At 36.6% G+C, this 26,191-nt stretch overlaps 1 protein-coding gene across 1 annotated transcript; it reads right to left on the reverse strand.

Moving 5' to 3' along the window:
- Positions 1 to 3,097: 3,097 nt before the first annotated feature.
- Positions 3,098 to 25,599, reverse strand: LOC134373552 (zinc finger protein 260-like). The gene is made up of 5 exons (XM_063091463.1): positions 25,528 to 25,599; positions 25,178 to 25,324; positions 8,419 to 8,545; positions 8,080 to 8,172; positions 3,098 to 6,368 (listed from the first exon to the last, which is right to left on the reverse strand). The coding sequence occupies exons 2-5, from the start codon at positions 25,190 to 25,192 to the stop codon at positions 4,630 to 4,632; spliced, it is 1,974 nt and encodes a 657-aa protein (XP_062947533.1). The 5' UTR covers positions 25,193 to 25,324; positions 25,528 to 25,599; the 3' UTR covers positions 3,098 to 4,629.
- Between the last annotated feature and the right edge of the window lie 592 nt (positions 25,600 to 26,191).

The following is a 26,191-nucleotide window of genomic DNA, read 5'->3' on the forward strand; positions in this document are numbered from 1 at the left end:
AAAAAACCAAATGATCCAGCAATCCCAATTCTGGGTATATGTCAAAAAGAACTGACATCAGTATGAGAAAGAGATGTCAGCCCTCCCATGTTTATGGCACCATTATTCACAACAGCAAGATATCAAAATTACAGAAGAACTCATTAATGAATGAATGGATAAAGGAAATGTTTACATATAAAATAAAATTCTACTCAGACATTAAAAAGGAAACAAATTGTCAATTGTGGCAACATAGAAGAATCTAGAAAACGTTGTGTTAAATAAAACAAGCCAGGGACAGAAAGACAAGTACCACTTAAATTTACTTATATGTGAACTATTAAAAAGTCAAACTAATACAAACAGAGAGAGAAATGAAGTTTACCAAAACTGAGGGTTAGAATGGAGTAAAATATCAGTGGGGATGTTTTGGTCCAAGAGTATGAAGTTTCACTTCAGCAGGAGGAATAAGTTCTGGTGATCTATTGCACAGCATGGTGAACAGAGTTAATAGTAATGTACATTTCAAAGTTGCTAACAAAGAGGATTTCAAATGTTCTCACCACAAAGAAATCAGTGTGTCTGATAATGAATATGTGAATTAGTCTGATTTAATAATTTCACAATGTGTTGAAACATCAAATTGTACCTCATAAGCACATACCATTATAACCTGTCAAGTAAAACAAAATAAAAAAAATTTTTTTAAGTATTGTCCAATAGTATTAGAAAAAAAGAAAAAACTATATATTTAGCACAAGAGAAACACATTGAATTCAACGATATGAACAGGTTGAAAGTTAATGGGCAGGAAAAGATATACAATGTAAACATAACCATAACACAGATACACCAGCTGACCATACTAATACCAAACAAACAAAATTGTTACTAGGGGGCCGGCCCCGTGGCTCACTCAGGAGCGTGCGGCACTGGTAGCGTCAAGGCCACAGGTTCAGATCATATATAGGGATGGCTGGTGCGCTCACTGGCTGAGTGTGGTGTGGACCACACCAAGCCGAGGGTTGCGATCCCCTTGCCGCTCAAAAAAAAAATTGTTACTAGGAATAAAGAGGGTCATTTATGACAAAAGTGTCATTCAGGAGGACACCATAACAATTGTAGGTATACATGCACAAAACAAGTAAGTCCAACATCAAATAAAAGTAATTAGAGAAGAAATTAAGGGTAAAACAGACAGTTCTATGTAAATGTTCAGATATGTTAAGTGCAGCTTTCAATATTCGATAGAACAACTCAGCAAAAGACTGACAAGGGTATAGAAGTCTTGGACAACATTATAAAACAACTTGAATTTAAAGATATGTATATATAGACACAACACCCAACAACACAACACTCAATCTATTCAAGCCCCTGGAACATACTCCAGAAAAGATCATCTGTGATGCCATAAAATATCTTCAATAAATTTGAGGATTGAAATTATACAGTGTAGGTTCTCTGACCACAATAGATTTAAACAGAAAATTATTAACTGAATGATACTTCAGTAGTTCAAAACCACATGAAAGTAAAAGAACAAACTCCCAAACTGCCAGTGAGCCATAAAAACGACACTAAAATTTGAAACATTTTCACAGTGTAATACAACATACCAAAATTAGAAAAGGGCTTAGAGTAAAATTTAAATTTGTAAATGTATACAGTTTAGAAAGTTCTGAAATCAATAACATGACCTTTCAAATAAAATCCTAGATAAAGGAGGAAAATTAAACCTCCCAAGACAGAAAAAAGAAAATAATAAAGATTAGAGTGAAAAATGAAAAATAAATGATGGTGCTAAACTCTCTGCCCACTGTTACCAGAGATTTGGGGACAGAATGGTGGCAGATGGAAATGACCTCCCTGCCCAAAAGGATCCCAGAGACCCTGCTTCCAACCACACCCCTCAGGTTCTATGCTGGACACCATTTTGTCTTACTTGCTCATACCCCTCTTTGGGGCCTGGCTCTCCCGCACACCAAGGGCTCTGATGGCAGACAGGGAGTCACCAGACTTGAGAAGTCTCCATAGGTGAAAATAGGGTCTGGGGCCATCTCTAGGTCTGGAGGACTACACATAAGCACAGCCATGCACAAGGCAATACACAAGTAGAGTCGGGATTTACCTCTTAGTGGCAAGATTCAAAATAGCACTCCATCACCGCAAACAGAAACACAAGATTTCTTAGCTATAGGGCATATGGTACACACTCATACCTATGACTTGGCACCATTTCAAAATATGAGGAATGGGTATAAAAGAAAAGTATCCCTTCCAGGCACTGTGTTTCACTGAGTAAAATAAGAAAATCACTACTGTATACAGCTGTTTAAATAAGTTCAAACAAGTTGTTTACAATTATGTGCCCGTGAATTTGTGCATTCACATAGAAATGTTTCTATTCAACCCATAGACTCACTTTGAATTAGCTTCAAACATCATAAAAAATTACCTTTACTTAGTTTTGTAATACTGGTCATACAAATTTACCTAAAATGGGAGAGTAGGAAAAACTCTGGGCTGGCCCGTGGCTCACTGGGGAGAGCGTGGTACTGATAACACCAAGGCCATGGATTTGGATCCCTATATAGGAATGGCTGATAAGCTCACTTGGGAGAGCATGGTACTGACAACACCAAGTCAAGGTTTCAGATCCCCTTACTGGTCAACTTCTATTAAAAAAAAAAATCTATGTAGTGCAGTATCTTAAACAGTATATTTAACAAAATATACTGAAGTTAGAGTGGCAGTTAATGTCAAAAATCCTGAAGGAAGTCAAAACAAACTATTATACTAAGTGTACATATTCCCTATCCACAGTTATGCTGGGTTCCATTAAGAAGCATTTTTAACAAACATTTTTATGTATAAACGTTGCATGTGAGGTGGCTTTCTTTTGCATTGTAGGCTGTTTACCAACATCTGTGTCTTTCCACTCAATGGAGTAGCACCTCCCAACCTTCAGTTATGACAACCAAAAATGTCTTCAGACAATGTCCCCTTGAAGGTAGTGTCACCAGTCATATTTGAATATTGGCAAAACCGACAATGTTAAAAATACTTTTAATACTCCATTTATCATTTCTATTTGAAAATTTACATTTATTACATAGTTTTCTCTTTATTTCAAATTCTGATATAAAAAGTGTTGAAAGTTTTCTTGAAAGCTTTGACTCATTATAGAGATTTAGAAAGATATTTAACTTTATTTTCACCATTCAATAAACTGTCCCAATAAGAAGTGTCACATCTATTGCATTCTTTCTCCCCATAATTTGGTTTTCCCACAAACTGACTTGGGTATAAATGGTGACAACACAAGATTCTCTTCCCATATACAAGGACTGGAAAATCCTCTCAGAAAGTCTATAAAATCATTTAGCTGGAGTGCACCTCTTGTGTTTTAATGCAAACAGGGCACACATAAAAATGGCTGAACAGGAAATAATTTCTTATATAATGTGTAAACAGAGGTTTGGGGGTAGTGACGAGAATATCTCTGGTTTCTTCAATTTCTTCTATTTTAAATTAGGGTGGATTTCTTTCACCCGTGGCCCCCAACTGCACCCAAGAGTCATCTTTATTCAGTTGCAAATAACATGAGAAACAAGGAACTGAATGGAATTTTTTTCTTATTTTGTTGCCTGAACTGGAAGTAATGTTCACCACTTATATCTACATTCCCCTGAACAGAGTTAAATTACAAGGTCATCCACCAAATCGTGGAATGCTCAGATTGCAGGCTATGCAAACAAGAGAAAAGAGTGGTTTTATTTTTTAAAAGACAGTCAGTTTAATCCATATAGAATTTCTCCCCTCTTTAAATCCTCTAATACCTGCTATGATGTGACTCCTTTTTATTTTTATTTATTTATTTTTTGGTGCATGGCTGGTATGGAGATCATTTGTGTTAAGAGGACCAATGTTATAAGCAGAAATGCTCTAACCACAGGCAGCCTTGAGACTTTGGAGAAAAGAGGTTTTCACACTCATTACAGTCCTCCTTCCACATCTGAGGGTTACACATCTGGTGATTCAAGAAACTACTTATCAAAAATCCTCAAAAGTAAATAAAAGCAATAAATGAAACAATCCTACAAATGAAAAACAACACAGTATAACAACAATTTACATAGTACTCACATTTTTTCAGTATTACAAGTAATCTACACAAGATGTAAAATACACAGCAGGAAGTGAACTGGTAATACACAAACACAACAACATTTATAGAGGGAACTTGAGCATCAGCAAATTTTTATATCAATAGGGGATCTTCAAGACATTCTTCAATACCTGAGGACAACTGTATATTTACCAGTCTTCTTCCGGATACAAGTTCTCTGATGTCTTGCAGTATGACTTCTGGAAAAATCTTATCCCATATAAATTTCATTCACTGAGATTTTCCTTTATGTGAATTCTTTTTTATCTGTTGGGGGAATTTCAGTACAAGGCCTGTCATATTGCATTCATAAGGAATTTTTTCTTGTGTGAGTATCCTGATGTCTTCTCAACTGTGACGTTGTAAAAAAACCTTTTTCCACATTCATTACATTCACGTGGCTTCTCACTTGTATGAATTCCCTGATGCATGCTGAGGGTTGACTTTTGGTTAAAAGCTTTTCCACATTCATTACATTAATGTGGCTTCTCAGCTCTGTGAATTCTCTGATGCCTCCTGAGGTTTGACTTTTGGTTAAAATCTTTTCCACATTCTTTACATTCATATGGTCTCTCACCTGTGTGAATTCTCTGATGCATTCTGAGGTGTGACTTTTTGTTAAATGCTTTTCCACATTCTTTACATCCATATGGTCTCTCACCTGTGTGAATTCTCTGATGCATTCTGAGGTATGACTTTTGGTTAAAAGCTTTTCCACATTCTTTACACTCATATGCTTTCTCACCTCTGTGAATTCTTTGATGCATGCTGAGGTGTGACTTTTTGTTAAAAGCTATTCCACATTCTTTACATTCATATGGTTTCTCACCTGTGTGAATGCTCTGATGCTTGCTGAGGACTGACTTTTTGTTAAAAGCTTTTCCACATTCTTTACATTCATATGGTTTCTCACCTGTGTGAATTCTCTGATGCTTGCTGAGGTATGACTTTAACTTAAAATCTTTTCCACATTCTGTACATTCATATGGTCTCTCACCTGTGTGAATTCTCTGATGCACGCTGAGGTGTGACTTTCGGTTAAAAGCTTTTCCACATTCTTTACATACATATGGTCTCTCACCTGTGTGAATTCTCTGATGCATGCTGAGGACTGACTTTCGGTTAAAAGCTTTTCCACATTCTTTACATCCATATGGTCTCTCACCTGTGTGAATTCTCTGATGCTTGCTGAGGACTGACTTCTGCTTAAAAGCTTTTCCACATTCTTTACATCCATATGGTCTCTCACCTGTGTGAATTCTCTGATGCCTGCTGAGGACTGACTTTTGCTTAAAAGCTTTTCCACATTCTTTACATTCATAAGGTGTTTTCCCTGTGTGAGTACTCTGATTCATTCTGAAGGATGGCTTGTTAATTGTTTTTCTACATCCATTACATTTGTGGTGCTTATCACCTGGGTGTGTTCTCCAATACACACTGAAGGCTGACATTTGGTTAAAAGCTTTTGAATTTTCCTTACATTCATATGTTGTTTTACTTTTGTGAATTCTCTGATGCCTGTTAAGGGCTGACTTTTGGTTAAAAGCTTTCCCTGCAGATGTTCCCTGATATGAAATAAGGTATGATTGCTTGACAAAACATTTCTGACGCTCACTGTATTTATCATGTTTCTCTCCTGTGTGTATAATCTGATGTTGAGTAAGTCTAGCCTTTTTATAGAACATTTTCCCACATATGATACATTGAAAAGTTTTCATCCCTACCTGACCTATCTCTTGGGCAATGACAGATGACTTATTACAGGCTTTCCCATATTTACTATATTTACAAGTGGTCTCACCCATATGAGTTTTCTTATATGCAAACATTACTGGCACTGTATTGGAGGATTGTCCATTTCCACTATACTCAAAAAATTGCCCAGCTGGAATCTTAGGATGCTGGCTATGATGCTCATGATGACAGTGTGATTCCTCAGATATATTATGCTCATCAGGTTTCTGTCCAGCACACATGGCATCAGTCTCTGGAAGAACTGCATTCTGACATTTGTTAAACTCCTCATGCCCCACTCCTGAATAGTTTTCATTATTTATAACCAGATTCAAAATATGCATTGAATGTGCATTCAGTGATTTTCCTAACTCCACTCTCTCCTCAGTTGATTGATTGCCATTGATGATTACACCTCGCCACAAGTATCTACCATGACTTTCTTGGCTCCTCTCAATTAGGTCACTGACTATCTGGACATCTGAAATGACAAAAAAAAATACCCATATCCATGAGCCACACATAAGCATATTTTATTGCATGCTCATGTAAAGGTAGAGAAGTTTCTCCCAATCCAAGTAATAAAAGATTTTATAAAAATCAATAATGGCTTCAGAAGTATATGGATTTCCTTTATACTGACATAATGTTATATTACATTAGTATATTTTCTAACACTATGTCACATTCTTCTTTGCTTCTTCATTCGCTTGTTTTAAATCATGATGAAATATTTGATAATGTTTACCTTTTTCCTAATTGCAGATTTCAAATAATTGCTTATCACCTTACATTTGATTTTTATCCTTTTTTCTTTAACTCTCTTTTATTATTAGTTTTTACTCTATTTTATTTTTATAACAATAGTGGGTATCTCATGCAGCTCTTTTTCTCATTCTTCTGCTTTGATTATGGCCAGGTTTTCCTTCATTGGCTACCTTCAGGTGCAGAATGATCCAATTTTTCATCACATACGGAGGAAAATAACTTAGGTTAAGAATTTTGCATTAATGTTTCTATACTTTTTACTCTTCCTTAGGAAATGCCTATACACGTGTGGAAGTTTTTGAAATAATAAAGTCTCCTTTTTCCCACCCTAAACAGAGCCTCACACAAATTACTCATTTCACCTGACTTCCTGTCCTTCAAAAAACCATTACAGGAAACTTCAGTCCACCCCTACAGGACACCCCGCTGGTCTAAAATATTTGGTTCTGCAACCAAGGCTTTGCCAACCATCTTTGAAAAAGGTGCTTTTGACTCCTTATAAAATCAACCTGTATTATCTTCCCAAACTCTGGAACACACATTCCCACTTGATAATTCATTGCTCATGAAAGCTTCAGTATTATTCACTGGAGTTTTGGGTGGCTACTATGCTCATAAAAAACAGAGTCTCCTGTACATTTCTAAATTTATTTGTCATTTTAGAATGATTTCTACAAAGAGAAGAGGAAAATACTAACTTCAAATTCCACTTCCAAACAACAATCTCAGTCCTTCAACCTGAAACCCTCAGTTCACTTTACCTTCATACCATGAGTCTTCTGGTTCTTCTATAAAATCAAGAACTCTCCTTTTCCATGCCCTGTGCTAAGTCAGCCTCAGCTCCATAATTTCTGATGTGGTGGTATAGAAGGCTCATATCTGGGCCTCTTTCCTAATTTTCTTATCAACTTCCGATGTGATATCCTGCACTACTTTGGGATTCTGCCAAGAATCACCACCAAAAACAAGGCCCTTACCACATGCAGCCCCTAGACCTTGGAATGCTCAGCCTCCAGAACAGACTATAAGCTATAGAGTTTGTTTCTTCACAAATTACCCAGCTACAGATATTCTGTTTTAAGTAACCCAAAAAGACAGAGTGTGAAAACCAATGTCCGTGAGACTACAGGACATGAGGGCAACTGAGAATATCGAAAAGATGAATAGCAAAAAGATATGTCAAAGAAGAGAAATGTAGGGATTATATTTTAGGAAAATACATTGTTAAAAAACAGCAAAATAAAATATGGAGATATATATGTATGAGTCCATCTGAGAGATTACATAATACATGTGTTTAATGCAAGGAGATGAGCCAGCCTCAGCTCACGGACCTGTGGAATAACTGCTAGAAACAGCTGAACACAGTCAAGATCTGTGGGGTTTTACTCTTCCCGGACTCTGTCCAGGATGTGTTTACTAACCTGGGAGGCACTGCTTTGGGTATTCTTTTCTTATCCATGGCTCTGCTCCTTTCTCCAACTTGAGGATTACCTCAGGTTTACTAATGCAGTACCCTGTTAATGGGAAGTAACATGGGACTTTATAAAACTATAAAGCCAAATCCTCGGAAGAATGACAAGAGCTCAGCCCCAGAAATTATACAATAAAGAGGCCAATTTGAAACTTTTGTTAGATAGGGATGACATGTTTTTCATCAAATGTAATTTTACCAAATAGCATAAAACCCCATAAACCATTCCTATTTTTATAAAAAAATAACAAAATGTTTCTCCTGAAAGTTACAGGGGAGTTTAACTCACCCAAAGACACCAGGCTGCTGTAGATCTCCAGCATCACATCCCTGTACAAAGTCCTCTGAGCATCATTCAAGTCTTTCCACTCCTCCCAGGTGAAATCCACAGCCACATCCTCAAGTGACACCAACTCCTGTAATGGCACATTGATCTCAATTCAAGCCACCAGCCCTGGGTCACAAAATAGGAATCTCAGAGTTCACACTTCTGTGTGAGGATGAGTGTCTTATGTGTTAAATAAGGTGCTGCTTTTCTATTCTCCATATAGTGCGGGGCAGGGGGAACCCAGCAGGAATATCCTGTCACTTTAATAATAAATTAATTACTAAAAATACGATTACAAAGCTTACCTTATAGCTATGAACCATTCTGCTTGTTAGTTATAAAAGTATGAATAAAATGCTCCTTTTCTAAGAAGTTTATAATCAGGTTTGTAAACATAAGTATAAATACATACCTGAACCAGTGTTTCAGATTAACAAATTTTGAGAAAAGTTCAATAGAGAATGGGGAAAGAAAGACAAAATATATTTCTATGTTGCATTGTTTGCACTTTACTGAAATGCCAAAGATGTTAAGCTCTTCCATGTCAACCACATGTTCTCATGAGTAGGAGGCAACAGTGAAACTGCAGTCACAAGAGCAAAGGAAGACCCCCCACATTAATGGAACTACACACGGCACCACGTCTAAGTCAATGCCCATGGGTGGCGATAACAGATACACACACTATTAAAGAAACATTATGGAATGGTTCTGCATTTAAATATTTTTCTACTTCAAAAAGTCAAACATTATATGCAACTGGTGTTTTTTAAATACTTGTAAATTGAAAGCATATACAAAGGCACTCCATAATTTCCTTCCCACATGCCAAAGGATTGCTTGTGTCTGCATGAGAGTGAACACTGCCACTTTCTTTTTTTTTTTTTTTTTTTTGTCATTTTTTCGTGACTGGCACTCAGCCAGTGAGTGCACCGGTCATTCCTATATAGGATCCGAACCCGCGGCGGGAGCGTCGCTGCGCTCCTAGCGCAGCACTCTACCGAGTGCGCCACGGGCTCGGCCCTGAACACTGCCACTTTCTAAACACAGAGTGTAAATAATGTGGTTTTGTAAGTACAAATCAGTTACACACCACATTTCCAATTTAATAGTCATCCACAGGAGAATGGAAAAAGCTTTAGAGAGAATCAGAGAAGAAGAAAACAGGGTAGTTGAAGACCAGCTGCATTAGAACATAGAGCTAGGCTGGTTAGCTAGTTCACTTGAAAGAGCATGTTTCTGTTAACACTAAGGTCACAGGTTCAGATCCCCATACAGGCCAACCAATAGAAAATAAATGAACAAATAACAGAGCAAGAAACATACGGAAGAGGAAAGTAATACAGAAACAAAAAGCAGGAAGATACTGTGGTACTAAATTCCTGTGCAGAAAATAAAAGGCTCTCAGGCTCTCTACATAATTACAGCTAAATAGGTAATGGCACTGTATATTGTAGCTTTTAGAATGACAGAAAAATATAATGGGCAGAAATAAAACAGACTTGAATACATTATACTTGAAATATCTGTGGGAATGTCCAAATTGCAATTGGATACATGATTCCAGAGTTCAAGAGAAATTGTAATTGGATACATGATTACAGAGTTCAAGAGAGATCTAAACTAAAGATAAAGATTTGGAAATGTATTAGTCCATTTCTGTTGCTTATAACAAATACCTGGAACTCGGTGATTTGTTAGAAAATGAAATTTACTGCCTGCAGATTCAAAAGTTGGGGAGTCAAAAATCCAGGGAACACAGCTGGTGAAGAACTTGGTGGAGATGACAGTGACCCAGGGGTCTCAAATGGCAGAAAATGGTAGGGCAGATTGAGGTCAACCTCTCATGTGTTCTTCTTTTAAAGCCCTCAGAACCACATCCCTGCCCACCATTATTAACCCATTCATTATGGTATGGTCCTACAATCTAATCACATCGTTAAGGACCCATCTTTCAACTACCATAATAGGATTACCCACCATCCTAACACTGTCATACAGGGGGTGAAGTTTAGTCCAAGGCAGGGAAATATCAAAATTTCAATGCTACCTGAAGAAATCAGAATGATTGAGCAAACTTAAGAGCTTCCAAGTAAAAACAAAACAATAAAACAAGAACAAGGATAGAGTCTGCAGAAGCACTTTATCTTTTAGTATAAGATAGAGGAAAAGAAATACAATGTGAAGGACAAAAAGAAACTTTCAAAATTTATTCCACAATTAAAGGAAAGCTCAGTATTAAAAAGTCTGCCAACATAATTCATCATATGAATAAATAACTCATTATATATATCTATATGTACTTGTATTTGGTCTGTTTGGAAACACAAGATATTTGAAGTTCTATGAGTGAAAATCCTTTAAATAATTATGTAGATGTTAGAGAGATACACAGGGGGCAGGCCAGTATAGGGATCAAACTGTGGTCCTTGATAGTAGTGACACCACACTCTCACCAACTGAACATAGCTGACTGAACACAGCTGAGAAAAAAATCTCTGAGTTTGAGGATAGATCACAGAGAATAAAAACTGAAAAGCATACACATACAAGAAAAACACAAAAGGAACAGAACATAATATCTGAAGAGTGTTGGACAATGTCAAAACTTGTAATATAGAGTAATGAGAAAACCAGCAGAAGAGAGATGGAGAAAAAAAATAGAAGAAACTCTTAAAACAATAATGTCTGAGAACTTCCACAAATTAATCTCAGGCACCAAACCAAAGACCAAGGGAGTTAAGATAACACAGAACCAGATAAATGCCAAAAATCTACATCTAGGCATGTAGTTCTCAAACTTCAGAAAACCAAAAATAATAAAAAAAAAATCTGAAGCCAAAAGGAGGGAAAAAAATCTTAACTAAAAAGAAACAAGATACTAATTATACCCAACATCTCCTGAGAATCCTTGTAAGTAAGGAGAGAGTACAGTGAAATATACAAACAATTGATGAAAGAACCCTACAACATAGAATTCTGTACACTATGAAATCAACCTGTAAGAAAGAAGAAAAAATAAAGACTTTCTCAGGGAAACAAAAATTGAGAGAATTTGTTGCCAGGACACCTGTAGTGGAAGCACTGTGAAAAAAAAGAAAAAACTTACAGAGAAGAAAAAAGATATAGATTAGAATCTGGATATACATAAAGAGAACTAAGGAAATAAGTGAAGGTTCAATAAAACACTTTTTTTTAATTAAGCTTTTTTCATTGCAACATAGTTGACTGTACATATCTTTGAGGTAAAGAATTGGATATCAATATATGTGCAATATGTAATGCTCAAATCAGGATCATAAGTATATTCTTCTATATACAGTGTAATAGATTTTTGTGACCCCTTACAAATACCTCCCTTCCACCATCCCCGAGCATTTCCTCTCTCTAGTAATCTCAGTTGTTTTCTACTTTTTAACTTCAATGCAATATTGTGATTGCCGTACATTTCTTTTATTTAATTTTTAAGTTATTTATTTATTTTCTTAGCTGTCACATATAAGTGAAAACATGCAAAATTTTTCTTTCTGCACCTGGCTTATTTTACTTCACGTAATTTTTTCTAAGTTCATCCATGTTGCTGTGAATGGCAATATTTCATGCTTTTTAAAAGCAGGGAGTATTCCATTGTAGAAATATAGCACATTTTCCTTATCCAGTCTTCTGATAATGGACATTTAGGTTGATTCCAACTCTTGTCTACTGTAAATTGAGCTGCAATAAACATGGGAGTATAGGTGTCCCTTCTACATGATTATTTCCAATCCTTTGAATGTATATTTAGTAGTGGGATTGCTAAGTCATATGGCAGTTCTATTTGTAGTTGCTTGAGGAACCCCCACATGGTTTTCGATAATGCCTGCACCAATTTACAGTCCCACCAATGGTATAGGAGGGTTCCTCTTTGTCTGCACTCACCAGCATTTGTTATTCTCTGCCTTTTTGATAGTAGCCAGTCAAACTGGAATGATAAGATATTTCAATGTGTCTTTGATATACACTTCCTGGATGCTGAGTGATGTTGAGCATTTTCTCCTGTATCTGTTGGCCATTTGTATATCTTCCTTTTGGAAATGCCTATTCAGCTCCTTTGCCCATTTGTAAAATCAGACTACTTGTTATTCTACAATTAAGTTGTTTGAGTTACTTGTGTATTCTGCATATTAATCCTTCATCAGATGCATAGTTTACAAATAATTTCTCCCACTCTGTAGGTTGTTCTTTTCCTCTGTTGTTTCTTGTGCTGTGCAGCAGCTTTTCAATTTGATATAATCCCATTTGGTTTTTCTTTTGTTGCCTATGTTGTGGGGGTTATATTCATAAAGTCTTTGCCCAGTCCTACTTCCAGAAGCGTTTCCCCTATAATTTCTTTTAGGAATTTTATAGTTTGAGGTCTTAAATTTAAGTTTTTTAATCCATTCCTTCCAATCCAAGAGCATGGAATATCTTTCCACTTTTTGTTGTCTTCTTTCATTTCTTTCAACAGTGATTTGTAGATTCCAGTGTTGAGATCTTTTACATCCTTCATTGTCTGTATTCCAAGATATTTTATTTTGGGGGTGACTATCATAATGGAATATAGTTTTCTTGACTTTTCCAGCTAGTTCAAAAACACTAGTGATTTTTGCATGTATCCTGCTGCTTTACTGAAATTATTTACTGAATCTAAGAGCTTCTTTGGAGACTTTTTAGGCTTCTCTGTATATAGGATCATTATGTATGCCAACAGGGATAACTTGACTTTCTCTTTTCTGTTTGGGATGCCCTTGCTTTCTTTCTCTTGCCTGATTCCTCTGGCTAGTACTTCCTATACTATGTTGAATAACAGCTGAGGGTAGATATCCTTGTCTTGAGAGGATAAGCTTTCAACTTAAGGAAAATCTTTCAACTTCTTCCCATTCAGAACAACAATGATATTAGGTTTATCATATATAGGTATATCATATATATTTTGCTGTGTTGAGATACTTTATTCTATACCTAATTCGCTCACACTCTTTACCATGAAGTGAGGTTGAATTCTGCCAAATGCTTCTTCAAAGTCTGTTGAGATAATCATATGGTTTTTCTCTGATTTTGTTGATGTGTATCACATTTATTGACTTGTGTACGTTGCAGGATTTTTGCATCCCTGGGATGAATCCTACTTGAGTGTGATGTGTAATTTTTTGGATGTGTTGCTGTATTCTATTTCCTAATATTTTATTGAGGATTTTCCCATCTACATTCATCAAATATCTTGGCCAATAGTTTTCTTTTCTGGTGCTGTCTTTATCTGCTTTTGAGATCGGGGGATGTTTCCCTCATAGAATGAGTTTGGGAGAATGACCTCTGTATCAATATTTTGGAATAGTTTCAAGAGAATTGGTATTCATTCCTCTTTAAAGTTTTGGTAGAATTCAGCAGTAAAGCCATCTGGTCCTGGCATTCTCTTTGTTGGGAGATTTCTGATTACTGCTTCAATCTCATTGCTTGATATTGGTCTGTTCAAGTTTCCTATGTCTTCCTGATTCAGTCTTCATTGTTTTTATGTGTCCAGAAATTTCTCTATTTCCTCCAGGTTTTCATACTTATTGGTTTATAGTTGTTTATAATAGTGTCCAATGATTCTTTGTGTTTTGGTGGCATAGGTTTTGATGCCTTTTTCACTTCTGATTATTGTTATTTGTCTTCTCTCTTCTTTCTTTAAAGTTGTGTCTATTTTTATTAACTTCTCAAAACAAAAACAAAAACAAAAAAAACCCTTTTCTTTCATTGATCATTTGTATCATTTTGGGAGGTTCTATTTCATTTAGTATTAATCTGATCTTAAGGATTTCTTGCCATCTACAAGTTTTGGGGTTGGATTGTTTTTAGTTTTTTAGTTCCTTGAGATGTAGTATTCAACTGTTTATTTGCAGCACTTCTATTCTTTCAATATAAGCATTTATCACAATCAATTTCCCTCAGTACTGCTTTTGCAGTATCCCACATGTTTTGATATGATTTGTCTTTGTTTTCATTAGTTTCAAGAGATTTTTTGATTTCCTCTTTAATTTATTCTTGGACCCAGAGGTCTTACAGGAGAATGCTAATTTTTATGTATTTGTAAACTTTCCAGAGTTTTGTTATTGATTTCATTTTAATCCATTGTCATCAGAAAATATAAAGGAAATAATTTCAATATTATAAAAATTTGTTGAGACTTGATTTGTGACCTAGCATGTGGTCTATCCTAGTGCATGTTCCTTTTGCTGATGAGAAAAATATATATTCTGTGGTTGCTGGATAAAATGTTCCAGAGATAACTGCCAAGTCCAATTGGCCTAAAGTGCAGTTTATATCATGTGTTTCTGTTGATTTTTCACCTAGATGATCTGTCCAATGAGAGAGGGGAATTCAGGTCCCCAGTTATGGTATTAGAGTCTACATTTTTCTTTAGTTTTAATAGCATTTGCCTTAGTTATCTGAGTACTCCAATGTTGGGTGAATATATATTTATGATTATTATGCCTTCTTACTGGATAGATCCTTTTATCATTAACCCAATTAGTCATTCTGTGTCTTTTGAGTGAGGTAATCTATTTACACTGAATCACTAGTTAAATATGCTGACTTGCACCTGTCATTTTGATTTTTGTTTGGATGTTTTAAATACCTTTTGTTCCTTTATTCCCATTTTATAGTTTATCTTGTGTTTTTTTTTTTTTTTTTTTTTTTTGAGGTGGTTAGATAGGTTTTTTTTCTCTTTAACATTAGCTGTTTTGTTCTATTCCTGGGTTTTGTTCTTTCTTTTGTATTCATGGTAATGATTATTGTTGTTTTGATATGAGATGCAGTAATCCCTCGAGAATATCTTGTAGGGCTGGTCATGTGGTGGTGAACTCCCATCATATTTGTTTTTGTGGGAAATATACTCTTTCTCCCTCATTTCTAACGGACAGACTTGCTATGTATAGTAGTCTTTGCTGGCAATTTTTGTCTTTTAGCATTTTGAATATATCATCCTATTCTCTTCTTGCTTTTAAGGTTTCTGATGAAAAAATTGTTGTTAGTCTGACAGTGGCTCCCTAATAGGTGAGTTAATGTTTTTGCCTTATTGCTTTTAAGGTTCTCTTTGTCTTTGAGCTCCCAATTTGATTATAATGTACCTTGGAGAGGATCTTTTGGAATTGAATTGATTCTGGGATCTTTGAGCCTCCTCAACCTAAAAATTCATTCTCTCCCTATACCTGGGAAGCTTTCTGCTTTTATTTAATTGAATATATTACCAATCCCTTTTTCTTTTTCCTCCTCTCCTGGAACACCCATCATTCAGATGTTTGTGTGACATCAGGTTGTCTGCTCGTTATCATTCACTTTCTGGGTTTTTTTTAATTATTATTTTTTCTTTCTTTTTTGGGTGGGTCCACTTGTGTTATTTTGAAGAGTGTCTTCAAGACCACAAATTTGTTCTTCTGCTCATTCTAGCATGCTGATAAAGCTCTCAGTTATGTTACAAATTTCATTTAATGACACTTTCAGTTCCATGAGTTCTGCTACATTCTTATTTTAGGGCAATAGTCTCTTTGCACATTTCCTTCTTGAGATCCTGGATACTTTTTCTCATTTTGTTGTGCCTTCTGAGTCATCTTTGATCTCATTGACTTTCCTTGAGATTGTTGCTTCAAATTCCTTTTCAGTCATTTCAAGGACTTCTTGCTGTATATGGTGTGCGAGGTGAAAATTATGATGTTCATTTGGCAGTGTCCCAAGATTTTTTTTTTTTCAAATTTCTAGTATCTCTCAATTGGTCTCTAGTCACCAGGTAGAGCAGTTGTTTTTTTCCAATACTCAAGTGTGGGCTTTGAGGGGAGGGAATTCTTTTTGTGGATGTGTTTTATACTGACTGTTGAATGGGGTATTTTAGTACTGGTTTCAGGTAGATGCAGTAGTGTAGTCTCCATGTAGGCACTTTGGCAAAATTCTGAGTTGGAATTGTATATGGGTAAAAATAAATAAATAAATAAAAGAGTAAAAAAACTGAATAAAAAAATTTAAAATATTTTTAAGTAAATATAAGAATAAATGCAACTTATGTAAATTTGTGGAATGGAGAAATAATAATACTTTCAAAAAATTGACAGCATTGAATGCACATATTTTTTTTAAAAGAAACACGTAAAACCAATAAGCTAAGTTTCTATCTTTGCAAAGTACAAAAAAAGAGCAAACTAAATTAAAAAGAAGCAGAAAAATGAAAATTAGAGCAAAAATATAATTAAGAAAGGAAATCAAGAGAAAATTGTCAACAAAAAATTGATTCCTCAAAAAGATCAATAAAATTGATAAGCCTACAGGTAAGCTAACTAAAAAGATAATGACACAGATCAGAAGTTACTAATATCAGAAATGAAAAAGAGGACATCACTACAGAGACTGTGGACATTAAAAAAATAAATGCTATGAACAATGCTCGGAATAAATTTCATAACCTAGATGAAATGGACCAGTTCCTTGAAAGACACAATTTTCCAAAACTCACACACAATAAAAAACAGTATTAGAATACGACTATATCTATTATGAAAACTGAGTTAACAAAATAATAGTCTTCAAAACAGAAAGCACCTGGGCCCAATGTGTTTACTGGGTAATTCATCCAAACATTTAAAAGGAAGAAATTATACCAACTCTCTACCATCTATTTCAGAGAATAGAAAATAAGTTACCTCACAACTCATTCTACAAGGACAGCATTAATTCAACACCAAAATCAAATAAAGATATTACAACAGAAAGCTACAAACCATTACCTCATGTGAGCATACAAATATCTTTAAAAAAATCTTCAAAAACCTAATCAATCAATGTTTAAAATAAATTATACACCAAAATCAAGTGGTATTTATCCCAAGCATGCAAAGCTTGTTCAATACTTGAACACCAATTAGTTTAATCCTTCACACCAAAACACTAAAAACAAAGAAATTAGATGATGGTCATATCAACAGATTCAGAAAAAGCCTATGACAAAATACAGCACCCATTCATCATAAAAACTCTCCTCCACAACTGGATAAAGACTATCTACAAGAAACTGTAGTTAACATTATTATTCCTGGTGATATACTCAAAGCTTTTCTAGAAAATCAGGAACATGACCAGAATGGGCCTTCTCACACATCTCACTAACAGTACTTCATAATGCAATAACAAGAAAATGAAAAAAAGGTTAAAGACTGGGGAAAACAAGTCAATAAAATCATTTTTGGATGCATGTGATATGAGTATCTGTGCAAAAGATTGTAGTAAATAAATGGAAAAACTTTTGGAGTTAAAAGTGATTGTGGCAAGATTGCAGGACACAAGGTTAATAAACAAAATTTTATTATGTTTCAACACACCAGTAATGACCAAGTAGGATCTTTCATAAAAAACAGAATACTATTTGTCAGAACCTCAAAATATAAAATACTTGTAAGTCACCTATGTCATAAGAAATTAACATCGAGAATACATAATGAAAAAAACCTTCCACAGCTATAAAACAACACATATAGCCCGTTTAAAAGACAAGCAAAGGAGGGGGCTAGCTGGTTAACTCAGTTGGTTAGACAGCAGAATTGTATCACCAAGTTCAAGGGTTTAGTCCCCCATACCAGGCAGTCACCGCAACCCCACACACAACAAAAAAAATAGCAAAGAAACTAAATAGACATTTCTCCAAAGATGTTATACCAATGTCTAACAAACACATGATAAGATGCTTAACATCATTAAACATTAGCAAATGCAAAGCCACCATGATATTGCTTCACCTTCAATAGAGCATAACATGTTTTGGTGAAATTGAAATTTAATATACTGTGGGTGGTGATGTAAAATGGTGCAGCCCCTGTACCATTTAAGAAAAAATACAGTCTTCTCAAAAAATTAAACAATGGAATTACCATGGGACTCGGAAGTCCAAGTTCAATATATATATATCAAAAATAATTTATAGCTGAATCTCCAAAACATATTTCCACACCAGTGGAATTTACAGCACCGTTAGTCACACAGTGAAGTGGTGCAAGCAACCCAAATGTCCATCCATGAATGACGGGTAAATAAATTGTGGCATGTACACAGAAAGGAATATTATTCAGTCATAAAAAGAAATGAAATCTCGACATATGCTATAACAAGGAACGGTGAGGACATTATGCAAAGTGAAATAAGCCACTCACAAAATCACAAGAATTGTATGGTCCTACTGATATGAGATAAATTTTGAGAAACCAAACTAGAATGTCAGATGCCAGAAGCTACAAGGAGGGAAAAATTCAGGGTTGTTATTTAATGGACATAGAGCTTCAGTATCCCAAGATGAAAAAGTTCTGAACATCTCCTGCACCTCAATGTAAATATACATAAGACTACTTAAAGGTAAAAAGTGGTACAAATGCTAAATTTTTTTAAATTAATTAATTTATTTATTTTTCTTAATTTTATTTTGTCAATATACAATGTGGTTGATTATTGTGGCCCTTTACCAAAACCCCCTTTTCTCCTCCCTCTCCCCCTCCCACCCAACAATGTCCTTTCTGTTTGCCTGTCGTATCAACTTCAAGGAATTGTAGTTGTTATGTCTTCTCCCCCCCCTCAGTTTTTCTTTTGTATGCGTGTGTGAATTTATTTATTTATTTTTAGCTCCCACCAATAAGTGAGAACATGTGATATTTCTCTTTCTGTGCCTGACTTGTTTCACTTAATATAATCCTCTCTAGGTCCATCCATGTTGTTGCAAATGGCAGAATTTCATTCGTTTTTATAGCTGAGTAGTATTCCATGGTGTAGATGTACCACATTTTCCGTATCCACTCATCCGATGATGGACATTTGGGCTGGTTCCAACTCTTGGCTATTGTAAAGAGTGCTGCGATGAACATTGGGGAACAGGTATACCTTCGACTTGATGATTTCCATTCCTCTGGGTATATTCCCAGCAGTGGGATAGCTGGGTCATATGGTAGATCTATCTGCAATTGTTTGAGGAACCTCCATACCATTTTCCATAGAGGCTGCACCATTTTGCAGTCCCACTAACAATGTATGAGAGTTCCTTTTTCTCTGCAAACTCACCAGCATTTATCATTCAGAGTCCTTTGGATTTTAGCCATGCTAACTGGGGTGAGATGGTATCTCAGTGTAGTTTTGATTTGCATTTCCTGGATGCTGAGTGATGTTGAGCATTTTTTCATATGTCTGTTGGCCATTTGTATATCTTCCTTAGAGAAATGCCTACTTAGCTCTTTTGCCCATTTTTTAATTGGGTTGCTTGTTTTTTTCTTGTAAAGTTGTTTGAGTTCCTTGTATATTCTGGATATTAATCCTTTGTCAGATGTATATTTTGCAAATATTTTCTCCCACTCTGTTGGTTGTCTTTTAACTCTGTTAGTTGTTTCTTTTGCTGTGCAGAAGCTCTTTAGTTTGATATAATCCCATTTGTTTATTTTTCCTTTGGTTGCCCATGCTTTTGGGGTCGTATTCATGAAGTCTGTGTCCACTCCTATTTCCTGAAGTGTCTCTCCTATGTTTTCTTTACGAAGTTTTATTGTTTCAGGGTGTATGTTTAATTCTTTAATCCATTTTGAGTTGAGTTTAGTGTATGGTGAAAGGTATGGGTCTAGTTTCATTCTCCTGCATATTGATATCCAGTTCTTCCAGCACCATTTGCTAAAGAGGCAATCTCTTCCCCAGTGTATAGGCTTGGTGCCTTTGTCAAAGATCAGATGGCTGTAGGTGTGTGGGTTGATTTCTGGATTCTCTACTCTATTCCATTGATCAGTGTGTCTGTTTTTATTCCAGTACCATATTGTTTTGCTTATAATAGCTTTGTAGTATACTTAAAAGTCAGATAGTGTTATGCCTCCAGCTTTATTTTTTTTGCTCAGCATTGTTTCGGCTATGCATGGTCTTTTGTTATTCCATATAAATGTCTGGATAGTTCTTTCCATTTCTAAGGAAAATGTCATTGGAATTTTGATGGGGATTGCATTGAATTTGTACATCACTTTGCGTAGTATGGACATTTTCACAATGTTGATTCTTCCAATCCAAGAGCATGGGATATCTTTCCATCTTCTTATATCCTTTCTAATTTCTCTCAGCAGTGGTTTGTAGTTCTCATTATAGAGATTTTTCACCTCTTTGGTTAACTCAATTCCTGAGTATTTTATTTTTTTGGTGGCTATTGTAAATGGGCAGGCTTTCTTGATTTCTCTTTCTGCATGTTCACTATTGGAGAATAGAAATGCTAGTGATTTTTGTGTGCTGATTTTGTATCCTGCTACTGTGCTGAAATCATTTATCACCTCCAAGAGTTTTTTTGTAGAGGCTTTTGGCTGTTCGATATATAGGATCATCTCATCTGCAAACAGGGACAGTTTGACTTCATCTTTTCCAATCTGGATGCCCTTTATTTCCTTCTCTTCTCTGATTGCTCTGGCCAGTACTTCCAACACTATGTTGAATAGGAGTGGTGAGAGTGGGCATCCTTGTCCAGTTCCTGTTCTTAAAGGAAAAGCTTTCAGCTTTTCCCCAAATGCTAAATTTTTTGCTATGTGTATCTTTCTTTATCAAACTAAAATTTAAATAAATATTTTAAAAACTAATAGATTGAGCAAACTAAAATATTTAAAAATATTTGATTAACTGAAAAATAATTTAGGAAAGGAAAAGAGGAAAAGCAAAAGATTGAAAGGCAGATGATATGACAAAAACAACAACAAAATAGCAAAATGGCAGACATATCTATCCCTTTTAATAATAAGATTAAATGGAATTGGCTTAAATATTCTACTGAAGGCAAAAACTACCAGAGTTTATAGGAAAGTAAGGCCCAATGATATGCTATCCAGAGACATACACTTCAAATACAAAGGTACAAACAGACTGAAAGGTAAAAAATTAAAATACTACACAAACACTAACTATGAAAAGTTAATACCCGCCAAAAGAATCTTCAGCACAAAATATATTACCAGAAATAAATGGAGCACTGAAGGATGTGGGCCACACTATTGCCTGATAGCATGGAAAATGAAAAGTATATCTCAACCTCTCAGGGCTCTGCCAAAGGAGAATTCTGTGAACAATGGGAAAAGTGCTACCTGGTCTCCTGTGTCACTGAGAAAATATGAGAAGAGAGATAAAGTAAAGATGGCTGGCTGGCCACATCACTAACACGGTTAGAGCACAGTTTTGATAGCACTATGGTCAAGAATCTGGATCCCCACATAGGCCATCCATCAATAAATAAATAAGTAACAATAAAACAAAGATGTTCAATTTTCAAACAAAATTTAAAGAAAATGTAAAGGAGCCAGAACTTGCTGAGTTTGAAATAAAACTACTTTTCAATCCAACACTTTTCCAAGAAAACATTTTCAAAGACACAAACTACTTTGTGCCAAGAATCACAGTATTTTGTAAAAAAACAAACAAAAATATTTCCAGTATTCTAAGTACCACAGGATGTGATACATAGTGCCTGATAAGCAATAAAACTTCTTAAGAAATAGCTGCCTGAGACAGAAGTGGAGGCCAGAGAAAAAAGCACCTAATACAGAGGTAGCATTGGTATAATGCATTATAGTACAATAGAAGCCTGTGCTTTTTAAAGATGTACAGCAGGGTAATTTCTTGTATCAAAAGGGCAGAATTAGAAAAAAAATTTTTAGGGCCGGCCCCGTGCACTCGGGAGAGTGCAGCACTGGTAGCGCTGAGACCACGGGTTCGGATCCTATATGGGGAAGGCCGATGTGCTCACTGGCTGAGCGTGGTGCAGACCACACCATGCCGAGGGTTGCAATCCCTTACCGGTCAAAAAAGAAAAAAAGTTTTAAAGAGTCTTTGGATTTTCAACGATTATAACATAAAAATAGGCAAAGAAATTGATCAACTGCAAACTCAGGCATTTAAGAAAAATGGATGTTGACAGACAGTAGTTAGAGCCTAGACGGCACAGTGCAGAAGCAGGAGGCACTGTTTCCAGAGACAAACACAGGGCCTTAATCAAAGAAATAAACCAGGTGTTCAATGGGGATAACTAACTGCTCAGACCAGTGCCTGCAGGGTGCCACCCCTTACAACCCACACTGTCTAAAGGGAAGTGCCCACATGTTTATGTCATTCTCCTCACTGTGAGCTGGCCATATGTTGAGGTGATGATAGTAATAGGCCACTGGACATGACTTAGCTGGGTTTTCAGTCAATTGTATAACAGTAGATTTCTACGGCTCTTGAGAGGGGCAACGTATATACTGTATGTGGTAGAAATTTATGGCCAGAGGGCCAACTGTGGTCTATTAAAGACTGCTGCAATGTCTTACTATTTCTCTTATTGAGAGGTGGAATCTAACTGCCTTCCTGTTGAATCAGGGTTGCTCTTAGTGATGTGCTTGACTAAAAAAATGTGGTGGAAGACATGCTTTGGCATCTGAGTAGAGATAACCAGAAGCCTCACAGTCTCTGCCTGGGCCTCTTGGACACTTGTCCAGGGAGAAGCAGAAAATCCTGACTACCCTGAGACTGCCAGACTCTGAGGAAGCCCACCTGGCCACAAAGAGAGGGCTGGATGTCTGCCCAATGCCCCCAGCCACTAGTGTTCTTCCACATGAGATCAGACACATCATGCAGCAGTCAACCCACACTGCCCTTTTACAGTCTACTTACCCACAACATTCCAACATGGAGTAAAGGAAGAAATTCTTATTCTAAGCAACCAAGTTTTGTGTCACTCTGTTACACAGCTGATCACTGGAACACCAAACAAGTCATTAGAGACCACAGACAGTACTCTGAATGCAACAGTAAGCATGTAGGTTCACAGTGAACATTAGGTCCAAAATAAATAAAGCCACCATTTCACATCTTATGTTACATCTCAAACTCTAATTGAGAATGTAAAATTTCAGTTAACTAGATTGTCACTTTTCTTTCTTAACCAACTGTTAGCTACAGTTCTGGTTTATAAACATACTGATGATTAAAGCACACATCCATCTTTCTCATTCATTTCTAAGTGATTATCTGAAATAGGAGAAGAATACAATAAAATATGTAAGAAAGTTTAAAAACATGACAAGTCTTCTTGAACTAGAAACACAAAACTGCACAGTAAGAAAAACTACATAGAATCACTGACATAAATTTATAGAAACAAAATGTACAAATTATGAAAATCTGCAATTTCTGTTTTTATTCTTTGCATGCCTTTTTATTGGTTCTTCATCAATGTCCCACTAACTCCTGAAGGCTTTCTCCCTTCAGGCTCTTAAGAATGTCACCACAGGTGCTGGTTAAAAGTTAAAAGCACAGGTCACTGGGGATTGAACCTCTTCACCCAGGAAACATCCCTTCAGGTTTTTTACAAGAATATTTCCATTGGAACAAAGTTACAGTCTTGTTGGTACTTATAAATACCTCCTCCCCCTGTATAGGTGGTGTATACAGACATCAGAATAAAATGAAAAGAACAAGCAAACCAAAGTAGCAAAAATTGACACCACAAAGGATTAGACGCAAGACACAGGGAAGAGTCCAGGATACATCCCATTTCACTGGTTTGGGTCACTGCCTGGATGGTAGTGATACCACATGTAAGAGAAAAGAAGTAGATGTCATTTTCATTTTGGATTCATTGACCTTAAGTTAACTTTTGAATAGCTACAAAAAGCAGTCAACAGTGAGTTCAACTTATGATCCAAGGAAAAGGGAAGAAGTAGAAAAGAGAAGAAGCTAAATAGAACAAAGAGTGCAAACTAAAGAGGACTGAATAAGTCAAGAAGAAGAGCACAGTGAGAAGAAAAGTGCCCAGAACGAAGCACTTTGATGAGCTATGTTAAGAAGAAAGAAGAATTCTGAAGAGAAGAGAGAAAACCATCAGTAAGGACATGAGAGAAACTAACTTACACAGAAGAATTTCCAGGGGAAGATCATGTACAGCAGTTTCAAATGTGGCAGAAAATTCAAGTTAGAAAAAGACTACAGAAAAGGCACTGGATTTCACTAAGTGTTAATTCCATGGTTTATCCATGAATCAACTACAGTCTTCCAAACCTGTACACAAACCACAGGACATGTGAGTGAAGCCATCTTCAACCAACAGCCTCAATCACGGCACCAGACATGTGGATCCATAGAACTTCAAGAAAATAAAGTGGCCTGATATTTTAAACCATTGCATTTTGATTTGTTCTTGCACAACAAATGCTAAACCGTACATGTAAGCCCCCAGAACTCAGTATATTTTAAGAAAGGCTTAAATTACATGAAACCTTACAGACTACTTATTCGGCAACATGTGCCTTAGCACTTGCCACCCATTTCCACTGTGGAAAGCTATGTGTTTATTTCCAGGTTGGCAGTCAAAAACTTTCTAATAGAGAGGGTATCAAAATTTAGTGCCAATAAATCCTCATATCCCTTGAGAATTTGGCATATTCTTTTCTCAGGTTCCATTCCAATCATGAAAGAAAGTGTCTGCCTTTTTGACATGACATTAGAAAGACCAGATACAAATTTGTACTCAACTTAGATGACTCTGAAGTCTTCCATGTTGCTATATCCACACGCAAACTTTACCTTACGTAAGTATATTTCCTTCAAGCTGAGGTTTACTCATTTCTACTTTTCCATTTTAATTCATGCTCCCCGCTCTCCATAATACCCAGGTAATACAGTGAAAAAAATGAGGAATAAATAAACAACTCACTGTAGATTTATCCATCTTTTCTTGCTCTTGGAAATGCACAGTGCACTCTGGCAGCTTAGCAGGGAGAAGAGGGAATGGAGTGGATTAAGGAGAGAACTGTTGTGGCTTGACCCAGGATTCTCCTGCCCAAAACTCTCTACACAGTAGCTGGAAAACATAAACAAACAAAAAGCCTAACCTAAACATACAACTTAATCATTTAAACTAAAGAAAAACACACTGTGTCATTACTTAAACTAACGCTATAGAAATATAGTTCGGCTATACTGACTATTTTCATATTAATATAATGACTCCACACACAATTCTAGACAAGTGTTTCCACTGCAACACATCTTATTCATATTTACCTAAATATCTGCGTAGTACACATCTGGCAACCCGACATCTTTTGCCCATGACCAGGAGAGCTAGGCCGGCTGCACAGGGCAGGAGGGATGAGAAACTGGACCTCAAGGAGAGACACCGAAACACCCCACAACACAACGGCCACAGAGTGACAGTCTGCACACACCTCACAATCCCAGATTCACCTCTGGGATCTGGGGCATCACACTAATGTCCACACGCTCACGTTACAGATGGTGAAGTGAACGTCCCATAGGTCAGCACCAGGTTCCTGATGGCGGAGCTGGAACGTGACCTCCCCACACCTCCCAGGCTCGCTGTCTTCACACACCCCCACCCACGTTCCCACCGCCACCTGGGACCTGAGCCCCAGTCCTGGGACATCTGGAACCGGCTTCTGAACACCCGGCAGCGCCCGCCCTCCTTCCGGCAGCGCCGTCCTCTGACGGAACCGTCTGGAAAGCGCAGCCCGCGCTCGCGCCGCACGTCAGGCCCCGCCAGCCCGAGGCCCATGGCGCTTCTGCCCCCAAGTGGCCAGACACCGTCCCGCTCCCCAGGGCCCCCGAGGTCCGCGGGCTCCTCTTTCACCCTCGCACCCACCTTCAGAGACTTACAAACCACTCCCAGAATCTGAGGAGCAGCGCGAGGACAGCGACAACAACGGGA

The sequence above is a fragment of the Cynocephalus volans genome, chromosome 3 (genome assembly GCF_027409185.1).
Source record: "Cynocephalus volans isolate mCynVol1 chromosome 3, mCynVol1.pri, whole genome shotgun sequence".
Taxonomy (NCBI): Eukaryota; Metazoa; Chordata; class Mammalia; order Dermoptera; family Cynocephalidae; genus Cynocephalus; species Cynocephalus volans.

Excerpts from the sequence above, each read along its gene's own strand:
- LOC134373552 (XM_063091463.1), bottom strand. Across the intron at positions 8,173-8,418 it reads CAGCAGCCTGGTGTCTTTGG|GGTACTGCATTAGTAAACCT; the intron begins GTGAGTTAAACT and ends TCCCATTAACAG. Across the intron at positions 6,369-8,079 it reads CCCAAAGCAGTGCCTCCCAG|ATGTCCAGATAGTCAGTGAC; the intron begins GTTAGTAAACAC and ends TTGTCATTTCAG.